General features: G+C 45.2%; 1 protein-coding gene across 1 annotated transcript; it reads right to left on the bottom strand.

Annotated features, from left to right (window-relative positions):
- Positions 1-1,405: 1,405 nt before the first annotated feature.
- On the bottom strand, positions 1,406-5,616 carry LOC139049725 (uncharacterized). The gene is made up of 2 exons (XM_070525506.1): positions 5,571-5,616; positions 1,406-2,067 (listed from the first exon to the last, which is right to left on the bottom strand). Exons 1-2 carry the CDS (start codon positions 5,614-5,616, stop codon positions 1,406-1,408), a joined length of 708 nt encoding a protein of 235 aa, XP_070381607.1.
- Positions 5,617-12,333: the final 6,717 nt, after the last annotated feature.

Consider the following 12,333-nt stretch of genomic DNA (forward strand, 5'->3'; position numbering starts at 1 on the left):
GGCATTTGAATTGTCAATGATGCCATCAGGGCTAGCCGAAAGCCACGGAAGATTTTGGTGTACTGACGTACCGACTTCTCTAACTAAAAAACCTGTTTTTTTTTTCGAGAATTGAGCGCGGGCAACTGCCTCCATTTGTTTTCCATGTTTTGTGGCTGCATTGCCAGAGAACACTGGGCAAAGCATTCTTGTTGCAGCTTTTTTTCCTGCCGTTGTTTCCTTTTTTGGCACTTTGGCCACATTTGATGCAGTGAGGCGCAGTCTGCGAGAAACCATCCACAGCTCAGAAGACTGGTTGGCAGTCTTCAAGCTAAGAGTAGCAGCAGCTGCTGTAGATAAAGCTACGTACTTATCATAAAACGCACAGCACAATGCACAGCCATTAGGAGCATTGTCCCCTGTGTGGTCACCATGCGTGTTGTCCACAAGAATATTCGCTGCAAGATGCTGTTGCCGTGGAGGCGCATTTAGTGTTTCGTACAGGAGTGTACCTGCATGAAAACAGTGAAAGATAATGGTACTACGTAACCAACCAACATCATCCCGTCAATACCACTACAATAACTAGTGAGTTAGGCAAATGTGCCATGCTGTGCAGATTAACAAGTAGCAATACAAAGGCATGACAAATTTTTAGGTTATTTGATTTTATCAAGGATATCGCACAACAGCGTTGAAAGTTTTTTGCAGAGCCACAGCTTCCACATGTACAAATTTGATTTTCCAATGAGGTACGCTACTATAAGGTAGTGGTTGTTTGAACAGCTCTATGCTTCATTTCCAAGTTATTGCTGCCCTTGAAAGACAGAAATTGTAGCTGCACTTGTCCATGCAGTGCACTCAATTACAAGATGACCATTTCAAATTATATATTCCAGTCATCACACAAGGGCCATTAAACTCGTCTATCCAAAATAGTGTTCTCAGCAAAACAGAAACGTTGTATGACACAGCACACAACACATATTCAATACCTCTTTTGCTTTAACAAAACTTCTGGAGCACTGAGATAGCAAGTTTCCTCCTCTGCATCAAAAATGTAATCCCCGCTTAGTACAAGCTATCTTATGATGAAGGCGGTAAATTGCAGACACATTGCAGTGCTTCATCCAGACACTGGGTTTTTATCGCTGCTTGCGGAACAAAAAACATTTCAGCTATCCAGATTCTCTCATCATAGTCGCGTTTACAATAAACACCTGCAATTACAAAATGTCAATACTTTTATGGTAAGTACGAGTATAAGTGCACAGCAAGCTCCTAATAATTTATAAACAGATTAATACTTTCATATCACTGCTGATTGCATAATTTGGCTGAAGGCACAATTTTTTGTCCATGCCTATCCTATATAAGACCAAAGTGCTGCCATTCATGTACTCATTAAATTCCCACTAGTAGTGCATCATATGACAGTAGTGTAGCATCTGAAATACGTACCTGGAATGGTGAAAAGGTCAGGAAATGGCGACTCTTCATGCAGCTTTCGTATGTCTTCTTCTGTTGGTGGCACGAACGTTGGCCTTGAACACCCCGCAGGCTGAGGATCTACAGTGCCTTGCTCCAGATGAAAGTCTATATCTTCAAGCACAGCAGGTTGAACATTTCGCTTTGTGCCCGAGTTCCAGGCTGCTGTTTGGTCAGTGCACGTCTTGGTTGTCAACCCTTGACAAACTGCCATATCAATTTTCCATAAAATGGCTCCAACGTGGCTGCAGACTTTACCACGGCCAGCCATACATGTGCAGCCAGCTGTGATTACCTCCCCACTTTTTTTTGCACAAACCCATGCAGTACGGGGAGTGCCACTGAGAGCTTGCGATGGAGACACTTCCCCTTTCACATAGCTGAGCTCCAGGTCAATGCAGTGGACGAACAGTTTTCCAACCCATCCACTCTGGAAATAGTTGTACGACTCCAGTGATCTGTAACTCTTTACAGCCTGCAGGTCGCATGCCTTGGAATTCAATAGATAAAAAATGATATCCGGGGCTCTCACTGCAGGCCACTCTCGCATGTCGTCTAGCCATCTCTTCACTAGGTCAGGATGGTCATAACTGCGGCCATCTAGAAATAAAGCCAGAACAACAAAATGAAGCTTAAGATAGGTTTGCTGGTGTTCTTAGATGGATAACGATTTGCATTCATTAATTGCACATGACAACTGGTGAAAAATGATGAAGGCAATAACAGCAACGACAGGCTACAACTATGTCATAAATCATGACTCACTGCTTGCAACTCTAATGCTGTCGCACGGGCGCTTTGAACGGCGATTTTATTCTATCCAGATCCACACATTCACGATCCATCTATCGCGTTTGAGCCTCTCGATCACGATTGTAGGCTGTCGCCTATCCCCCCCCCCCCTCTAATTAAGCTGCGAGCTCAACCAACGCGATCCGGATCGTTGCACCGTACGGCAGCAATTCGACGCCGGCAAGAGAGAAAAATCTAACGGCAGATCTCGGTCTCATGCTGGAGCAGATCGCTGCGAGTCAAAAGCGAGCTTTCGTTCATTAGCTTCAATAAACCACCGATTTTGAATGCCTCCGAAAACATGCGAAGCACGACGTCGTAACGGAAGAACTGATCTCGTAAAACAGAGCGAGCGCTCGCCTTGGAATTAAGGCGCTATTGCAGTTCAAGATTTACCAGAGCCAGCGGAAAACTTCTGCACCACCGGCCGGCTATACAGCGTTGAAGTAGCGGCATTTGGCTATCTGCCCTGGCGCAATGTTGAATTTGCAAGGAGACCTAGTGCGAGCATGCCATTTCATCGTGCTCGCTTGGAGAATTGTCAATACGACGCTGTCGTGAACACCAAAGCGGTGAAATAAATCGGGATATCATAGTGAGTGGTCTTACCTCCCAAGTCAACGGGTTCCTTAGACGCACCAGCGCAAGGCGTGCCCGACTGTGCAGATGACGGCGCCATCCGGAGCGTGAGCACGCACGTAGAGCGCGCACGGTGCGTGCACCCACACCAGAACACGCGAAACACTGGCGATGCTAGCCTTTGTGTCAGTGATCTAGGCCCAGGAGATGTACAAATTAATCAAGCCAACGTTTCCGCAAGGCTTACATAGAACGAAAACGAGAGGTATTAGACACACGTTACGTTGAGTGTGCGCGGCTGGACCGAAAGCCTGGAGAGCCAACAGCCCAAGATGGCGTCGCCGTCAGACGTCGCTAGCGGCGCAGTATGGCGGAGCCCAAGCGGGCTTCAGTGGAAAGGTGTATACACTGGCCCGGCCCGAAACCGGTCCGTCAGCCTATATCCGGCTAACTAAAAGCACCAACCGATGGAGGTGCGGTTGCTGTTCGTTGAACTGACGAAGATTCTTTGCCGACGACAAACCCACCGGAAAGACTATCTCGACAACACATCAACAAGACGCCGCCATTCTGACGAAGCCTGAAAGCAAAGAATACGGCTACAAAAAAATACCTGACAACGCAACGTTCCAGCCAAAAGTCATCACGACATAGGCGGAATCCGACGCCTAGACGAAACTGCAACGGAAGACAACGAACCACCGACTTCAACGTGCTTCTCGACGGCCGCGCAGACACCGCTTTAGTGGACACAGGAGCTGACTACTCCGTCATGGGTGGACCAATGGTCGCCCAGTTGAGGAAAGTCAAGACTGCATGGGAAGGCCCTCAAATCCGGACACTTGGACACCTAATAACACCGACCGCAACCTGCACGGCAAGAATTATAGCGTTCATGACCCAACCTACCCCGCCACTTTCGTTATCCTTCAACAGTGTTCTTGAGACGTAATTCTCGGCATGGACTTCCTGAATCAACGCGGCGCCATCATCGACCTAAAGTCGAAGTTGATACACTCTTAGAAAATTTTACACCCTTTGAGTCGTATCTTCTTACGCAACTATAAACGTCATCTGTCTTGTCCGCATTTCCTTTCTTTAACGCTGCGAGCCCGGTACTTCCCAGTAACGAACGGCATGCTCGTTATCAACATAACATAGCATTGCCGACAGGAAAGTAGCGGGTACTGCGTTTTCAAAGAAGGAAACGCAAGCAAGGCAGATGACGATTATCGTTGTGTGGCAGAGATACACCCCAAAGGGTGTAACTTTGCCTAAAAGTGTGGCAGATATACATCCCAAAGGGTGTAAACTTTTTAGAGTGCTCTCCGAAGATCACACGACACCGCCAGAGAGCTCTCGTAGTCACCACGCCTTGAGTGTGCTCGAAGATCAAGTGCGCATCCCACCTCGCTCCAGCATTGTCATTTCCGTCGGCACCGAAACACCCGCAGACGTACACGTAAACACAGTTGCACCCTTTCGGGTGTATATTTCCGACACAACAATCTTCGCCATCTCCTTTGCCCGCATTTCCTTTATTTAACGCTACGAGCCCGGTACTTCCAAGACACGAACGACATGCGCGTTATCAGCATAAGAGAGTGTTCTCGACAGGACAGTAACGAGCGCAGCGTTTTCAAGGAAGGAAACGCAAGCAAGACAGATGACGATTATCGTTATTTGGCAAACATACACCCCAAAGAGTGTAACTGTTTTAAGAGTGTAGAAGGCGTCATCGAGGCCGATCTAAGTCTACACTCTTCAACAAATGTACACCCTTTGGGTCGTATCTTACCACACAACGATAATCGTCATCGGTCTTTCGCGAGTTTCCTTTTTTGAAAACGAATTCCCCTGCCCACAAGGGTGCAAGGGAATTGCATATACAACCCCTCTGGAGCACTTAACAAAGGACTTCTCATACCTCGTGCGGCAGCCCTGCCTGCTCTCACAGCGAGCTCGAGAGCACAGCTTTCAAAGCTTGTTGGGCGCAGAAAAACACCACAGGAATACCATGACGGCTAGCAACCTGTTTAAGGTTTGTGACACCTTATGCACGTAGGGTATAACCTCCGGTCTCACCTTCGGTCGTTGGACCTTTGCTCTTGCCCTTTATTAAATTATGGGCTTTTATGTGCCAAAACCACTTTCTGATTATGAGGCACGCCGGAGTGTAGGACTCCGGAAATTTCGACCACCTGGGGTTCTTTAACGTGCACCTAAATCTAAACACATGGGTGTTTTCGCATTTCGCCCCCACTGACATGCGGCCGCCGTGGCCGGGATTCAGTCTCGCGACCTCGTGCTCAGCAGCCCAACACCATAGCCACAGAGCAACCATGGCGGGGTCTCTTGCCCTTCGTGCTCCAAGCTTTACTTTTTGCATAAGAGATTCTACTATAGCGTTGACGACCGTCAAAGGAAAACCAGCTGAAAAAAGGCGTCCAACTCGGTTTGAGAAACTAGACGGCATTTGGTTCACGCACGATTTTCGCAAAGCTGATTCCAAGCAAAGACAACCCACTGCTCGCTTCGCCACCTTAGAATGTGCGGAATCAAACGCAGCAATTGCTTCAAGGCCCGCGCTGGATAGGCCCTGTTGATGCGACCATCTTCAAAAGGCAGCTTTAAATATAGGAACTGCAGGCCTGTGGCGTGAGGAAGTTGCCTGCAGTAGCCTTGAAACGTCGTCGTGAGCGATTCTTGGTTTAAAACGACCACCGACTTACCCTGCGCCCGATTGGTGGTCGAAGACCTCAGAAAGAAGTTGAGCATGGTCCTCCACCTTGTCTCCGTGATCTGAGCCGTAGGTAGCCTAACTCACGCAGCTTCTTGCTCGCTAGCCATTCCTGATTACCGTGGTGGCACACAACGCGCAGCCAGTCTTGCAGAAGTCGAATTTGTCACCAGAGCACAGACTGCAGGAGTTTGCAAAGCCTCTTGAGATGTCCCCAGAAAGCTTCACCAAACAAAAGAGAAAACAAACATATTGAGTATATTATCATTTCCGGACTCAGAAGGCATAAAACCTGGCCCGGCATGTGGCTTCGACGATGTGGGAAAGAAGAACGTTGGTTGCAGAGGAATGCTGACAATACACAGAAAAGGAATTGCCCAATGTAGGAGAAAGGTATTCTGGAAGAGTTGATTGTTAGGCTAGTTGGGGGTGTTCCATAATTGAAGTAGTAACTTAGCGCGATAAAAACCAGAGAGACAAGAAAGGTGGACAAAGACAAGCTCGATTTCTGCATCTCAAGGTGTTCTGCATCTCAAAGTGTTCAAGCAGGGCTACTGACGTTCATGCTAAAAAGAGATTAGAAGGTGTAAAGGTTTTCAAACATATAGAGCTTATGCTGTTGCAGTCAGACATGCAAGGCGGTTTTATTGTGTTGCCAAAAGGCCGGTTTAACGAAAAAGTCGAGGCAGCAGTTAATAGTAATTTCATTCCTATTAGCAAGAATGTCGTTTGAATCAAGAAAAAATTCATCCAGTTCTGCAAAAGTTTGTACTTGGCCACCCTTGCTAAAGGAATCAAGAATAGCAAAGAAAGCTGTTTGACGGTTTTCTTGATCGCGAAAATGCACAAGCCCGATATTCCTTTCAGAACTATTGTTAGCGACCGCGGGGCGTGGCAGCACTCCGTGATCCTTTTTCTTCTGAAAGAGCTTAAGAAGCTATATGTGGACGATACTTTCCGTTTGGAAAGTTCTTCGGAGGTTTCGCAATTTGTTAAGTGTAATGACGGCATTAAGTGTTCTTTTTCTGTTGACGTAGAAGATCTGTTCTGCTCAATTCCTCGGGATGAGCTTCTAGTTTCCTTAAGGGAATGTATCAAGTACAATGATGTGGTCGACTTCCAGAACTTAACGGGCCTGTCAGTGGACAGCTTTTTAACAGTACTCGAGTTTTATTTAAGTGTGACTTTTATTCTTTTTAACCAGCAGCCATATCTGCAACGCTTGGGAGTGTGTATAGGTTATTGTGTTGCTCCTATCTTGTGCGACATTTTTTTTCTTTTGTTGGTAGGTCTTTAGAGCTTGTTTTTATAAGTGGGCAGGTTTTAAAAGTCTTTAGGTGTGCTGATGATATTTTAGTGCTTTTAAACAATAAGGGTGACTTACATCCCTTGATTTATTTTAGAAGCTTTTCACAACCCAGGCCAAGGGCTCGTTTTTACGCCATGAACTTCCTGACGCCACAGGCCTGCAGTTCCTAGATTTAAAGCTGTCTTTTGAAGCTGGTCACGTCGGCTGGGACTATCAACCGCAAGCCTTGAAGCAATTGCTGCCGTATGATTCCGCACATTCTAAGGTGGCGAAGCGAGCAGTGGGTAGTCTTTGCGTGGAATCAGCTTTGCTAAAATCGTCCGTGAACCAAATGCCGTCTAGTTTCTGAAACCAAGTTGGACACCTTTTTGCAGCTGGCTTTCCTTTGACGGTCGTCAACACTATAGTAGAATCTCTTCTGCAAAAAGTAAAGCTTGGAGCAAGAAGGGCGAGAGCAGAGGTCCAAAACCGAAGGTGAGACCGGAAGTTATACCCTATGTGCACAAGGTGTCACAAACCTTGAACAGGTTGCTAACCATCATGGTATTCCTGTGGTTTTTTCTGCACCCAACAAGCTTTTAAAGCTGTGCTCTCGAGTTCGCTGTGAGAGCAGGCGGGGCTGCCGCACGAGGCATGAGAAGCCCATTGTTAAGTGCTCCAGAGGGGTTGTATATGCAATTCCCTTGCACCCTTGTGGGTAGATCTACATCGGACAAACCGAGCGTTCCGTGAATGACCGTTTAAGAAAACAAGTGCAAAAACTAAAGAAAAAGAAGGATAAGGGCGCACATATGGTGGCTCATGTTACCGTGTGTGGTTCTGATCCTCGGTTTTCTGAGACTGCTATTCTCGCCCGGAGCGGCAACGTCTCCTTATAGTCTTGCACTTGAAGCCTTCTTTATCAAGAATATATATATATATATATATATATATATATATATATATATATATATATATATATATATATATATATATATATATATATATATATATATATATATATATATATAGGTGTATAAGTGAGCCTCCTATCTCCTTTCTAGATGTCGAATTTGGCTTCTTGCGCAACCGCCTTTGATGTGCATGTGGCTGTTCTCTTTTGCTTGGTTTGCGCATGCGTCACAAGAGGATATATATGTACGATTCTATCCATCCACAAAACAGTTGAGTAGCGCTTGTCTTTGGCCACCTTTCTTGTCTCTGTGATTCTTATCACGGTAAGTTACTACTTCAATTATGGAAAACCAACTAGCCCAAAAAGCAACTCTTCTAGACGATGATTGTTATGTGGCAAGATACGATCCTAAGAGGGCAATTTTGATTAAGAGTGTAGTGCTTGATCGTGAAATTTGCGTCGCAAGAGGGCTCGCTCGACCGTACGCAGCAAAAGCGAAAGTGATGCTGACCAACATTTGCCGGAGTTAAAGCACGTCAACAAGGGCACGACGATCGCATACCTCGAGGAAACTGTGGAAACCAGGAATGCGTTTGCCCTCTCGGATTCTGCCACATCTACCTCGACGACCATAGTTCCCGAACTAGTTTTCGACACAAATCCAAGCCTCTCCATTAGTAAGCAGCAACAGCTCTGAAGTCTTCTCCGACGATACAAAGACGGCTTTTCGACGTTATCAAGGATTCGGCAAACACCAGTTGCGAAGCATCGCATAGTAACCAATGCATGGGCTCGACCTCTCCGCCAGCGCCCTTACCGAGTGTCGACGCGAGAAGCTGTGAGCCAACAAGTAGACGAAATGCTACGCGACGACATCATCCAGCCGTCGAAAAGCTCGTGGGCGTTTCCTGTGGCCTTGGTGAAGAAGGAGGAAGGAACTCGCTTTGTCGCACTCTCAGTGGGCTTGACAGCACTCGACCAACCACACTGACCAACTCTCTTCAGTTCTCCACCCAGGTTGTTGAAAAGCGTTTCGTAGCCTCCATCAGGGACGACTGTCGGTGCTTGCTAGTGCTGCCAAGCCGACAGGCACTTTGCGTTGTTATTGCTGACTGTTGGAACACAGTAGCGCTGTTGTTGATGTCTAGCGTCGATATTTAAATGAATCCTGGTTCAATGCTCAAATAAATGCTTTGAGCAGTTACTTGAAGGCCAGGCTGCTTCGCAGAGCGACATTAACGACTTAATGCAGCAAGCAACCAATATGGAAAAATTATTCAGCAGCATCCAACTGTCGCTAACTCAGTTGGAAAAACGGCTTGGTGATGCTACACAGTTTTCGAACACCAGTGAGCAATTTCAAACCAGCCATCAGTCACTAGAAAAAGTCATGAACTTTGAAACTAGCAAACTAACAGACCTAGAGGACCGTAGTCGGCGATCAAATATAGTCATCTGTTATTAATCAAAGCCCCAATGAAACGGTGCAATCATTAAAAGAAAAGGTGATAAAGAATTATTCCATGATAAACCTAATATGAACGTCGAATCTATTGGGCGCATTCACAGGCTCAGAAAGAAAAGCGGGAAAAGACCTGTCATTATATATCTGCAAGATTTCGCTGAAAAGAAAGGGATACAAGAAAATGTAAAGGAACTGAAAGCATCTAGTATCTTCATTCAAAGTGACTATTCCCATTCAACTCTTAGAAAATGCAAGCTACCATGGTAAATTGCGCAGGCAGAAAGAGATGCTAAAGAGGTTTTTCTCGTACATGATAGGCTGAGGATCGAAAAGGATATTTTCGTTTGGGATGAATTGCAAAACAGGCGCGTCCAGGTTATGTCTAATGACACTCCGGTATCTCACACTGTGGAATGGGAGGTATCCTAGGCATGACGTCATTCTCCAATTTAAAAGAAACATGCGCGTTTGCTAAACGTAAACGCTCGCAGCGTCCTTCATAAAACAGACTCCCTTGAAACAGCTTTACTCCAGCAAGACCCTCACATTACTGCAATAATGAAAACTTGGCTTCGCAGTGAAATAAATTACTACGAAATTTTTCATCCTTTGTATCAAGTATTTCGAAAGGACAGGTCTTCTTTGGGAAGTGGAGTGGCTGTACTTATTAAAAATCAAATAGATGCTTTTATTCTGGACGATGTTGCTGACCTTGAATGATTGTGCCTAAAACTGACATGCAAGGATTATAGCTTTGTTCTTTATGCAATCTACAAGCCTCCTGAATCTCCACCCAACTACATACGCAAACTCCAGATACACATGTCACAATTCTAATAGAGCCGAATTCTATTAATTGGGGATTTTAATCTACCTGGCGTCAACCGAGAGCTAATGCAAACATGTTCGCATCATAACCAAAGCATCCATGTCATGTTTGATCTAATATTAGCGCATGATTTGATACAATTGGTGGATAAACCAACACGTGTACATGATTCGAGCAGTTCTGTTTTAGGCTTGATATTCGTAAATTGTGATATCACTGAATATTGTGTGCATGTTGAGCAGGGGCTTTGTGATCATTATCTAGTGCATGTGTCTTTTCTCTGCTTATTGCTTAAGAAATGTCACAATTCCTCGATTCAATCTGTTAAATATAACTCGCGTTCCAATGATGCCTGCGCAGTAGAATGTGTAGAGCCGTGGTAAACGAGACGGACACACGTCTTTTCGGTAACAAGGTCTAGTTTATTCTGTCAAAAGAGAGAATTGAGCGGGCGCGCGCAGCGCGCCGGAAGTGGCGAGGGCTTTAGAGAGCGAGAGGAGAAAAGAGGGAAAAGGAGCACAGAGAAGTGCGGTGCACGGACCTAGTGCGAAAGGAAGGCAGTAAACACAGTAACAAGAAAAGGGAGCTCGCGCACGACGTTCGGCACAGTGAGTCGGATCATGTGTCCGTGTGCCTGGTGTCCAACACTCGCGAAGGTCCGCTTACGGGAGGCCCGCGGGACGCCCCGCGGAGTTGTTTATGGCTGCGGGGGTGATGCGCAGCTCCATCGCCGCGCCGCTACAAATGTATGGAAACCTGTCTGAGTGAATTCGACTACAGAGAGCCTTGCGTCCTATGGGACCGTTTTAAGCGCATGTGCCATTAGTGCATTGATAACTTTGTGCCAAACAAGTGAAAGAAAGTCATGAAGCAGACACCATGGATGACAAGTTATATTATACAGCAAAATCGCAAAATAAAACTAATAAAAAACCAGCGAGTGCAATCGGGGCCAATCAAGTTATTACAGGACCATCTTGCACATTCAGTGCGTGATTCCAAAAACCACTATTTCAGCACGTTCTTCTCAAACTTTATGAAGAACACGCCAGAAATGTTCTGGAAAAACATTAGCGCTAAAAAGGCAATTGTGTCTCCGATATCAGTCAACGGTTTCACAATCACTGACCAAAGAGCCATTGCACCTCATTTTAATACCTATTTTCAATGCATCTTCTCAAATTCCAATCTATGCACCCCTACAGCCGCACAGTTTCATGATGAATATGTACATTTTCTTTCTTATGCCGGGGTATTGTCAATGTTACTGAACTTAAAAACCAAAAAAAACATGTGGGCCACACAACGTCTCGAACATTTTTCTACGAGGTTATGCTGAATCAGTTGCAAAGTTCTTGTGTGTGATGTTTCGAGTATCCTTGCGAACTGTGAAATCGCCAGGTGACTGGAAGACTGCCTGAATTGCTCCTGTACCCAAGAAAGGTTATCGTTTCCTGTTAACTAACTATCGCCCTATTTCCCTCATTTCATCATGCTGTAAATGAAGTGAGCACTTCATTGATAATCGCATAAATGAATTCTTGAATCGGCACCCTATTCTATTCTAAATTTGAGCACGGTTTTCGTAAAGTTTATTCAACAGTAACCCAATCAATAACAATCATTCATTCGTTCGCACACACCCTAGACAGTAATGGCCCAGTTCAACTCACATTCTTAGATTTTAGCAAAGCTTCTGATCAAGTCCGTCATGATAAATTAATTTTAAAGCTAAAAACTATTGCCTTTCCTGAGATATTAGTTATCTGGATTTGAGACTATTTAACTAACCGTAAGCAGTATGTTTCTATTGATGGAAAAGAGTCGGACGGTCTTGCAGTCACTTCTGGTGTGCCTCAAGGGAGTTTACTAGGCCCTTTATTATTTCTTGTTTATATTACCGGCATCGTTGACACAGTTGTTCCTGGCGTAGAGATTCGTTTGTTTGCGGATGATTGCGTGCTGTATCGTGAAATTAGACGTTCTAATCACCAAAATGACCGAGATAACTCTTTAACTAACATCCAAGCATGGTGCCAGGAATGGGGTATGGTTCTAAACAAAGACAAATCGAGCTTCCTTCACCTATCACGCAAAAAAAGTTATCACAGGTATCACCTTTGACAATCACACTTACATGTAGTCTCCAGTTTTAAATACCAAGGTGTAACAATAACTAACAATTTCTTCTGGAATTCACATGTTGAAAATATCTGCTCATCTGCCTTTCGCAAACTATGTATTTTACAGAATAAAC

Source organism: Dermacentor albipictus, chromosome 1 (genome assembly GCF_038994185.2).
Source record: "Dermacentor albipictus isolate Rhodes 1998 colony chromosome 1, USDA_Dalb.pri_finalv2, whole genome shotgun sequence".
Lineage (NCBI taxonomy): Eukaryota > Metazoa > Arthropoda > Arachnida > Ixodida > Ixodidae > Dermacentor > Dermacentor albipictus.

Bases quoted from the DNA above. Each gene is read 5' to 3' on its own strand.
- LOC139049725 (XM_070525506.1), bottom strand. From the start codon at position 5,616: ATGCTCAACTTCTTTCTGAGGTCTTCGACCACCAATCGGGCGCAGG. The intron at 2,068-5,570 runs GTAAGTCGGTGG...CTTTATTTCTAG, and splicing joins GACCACCAATCGGGCGCAGG to ATGGCCGCAGTTATGACCAT.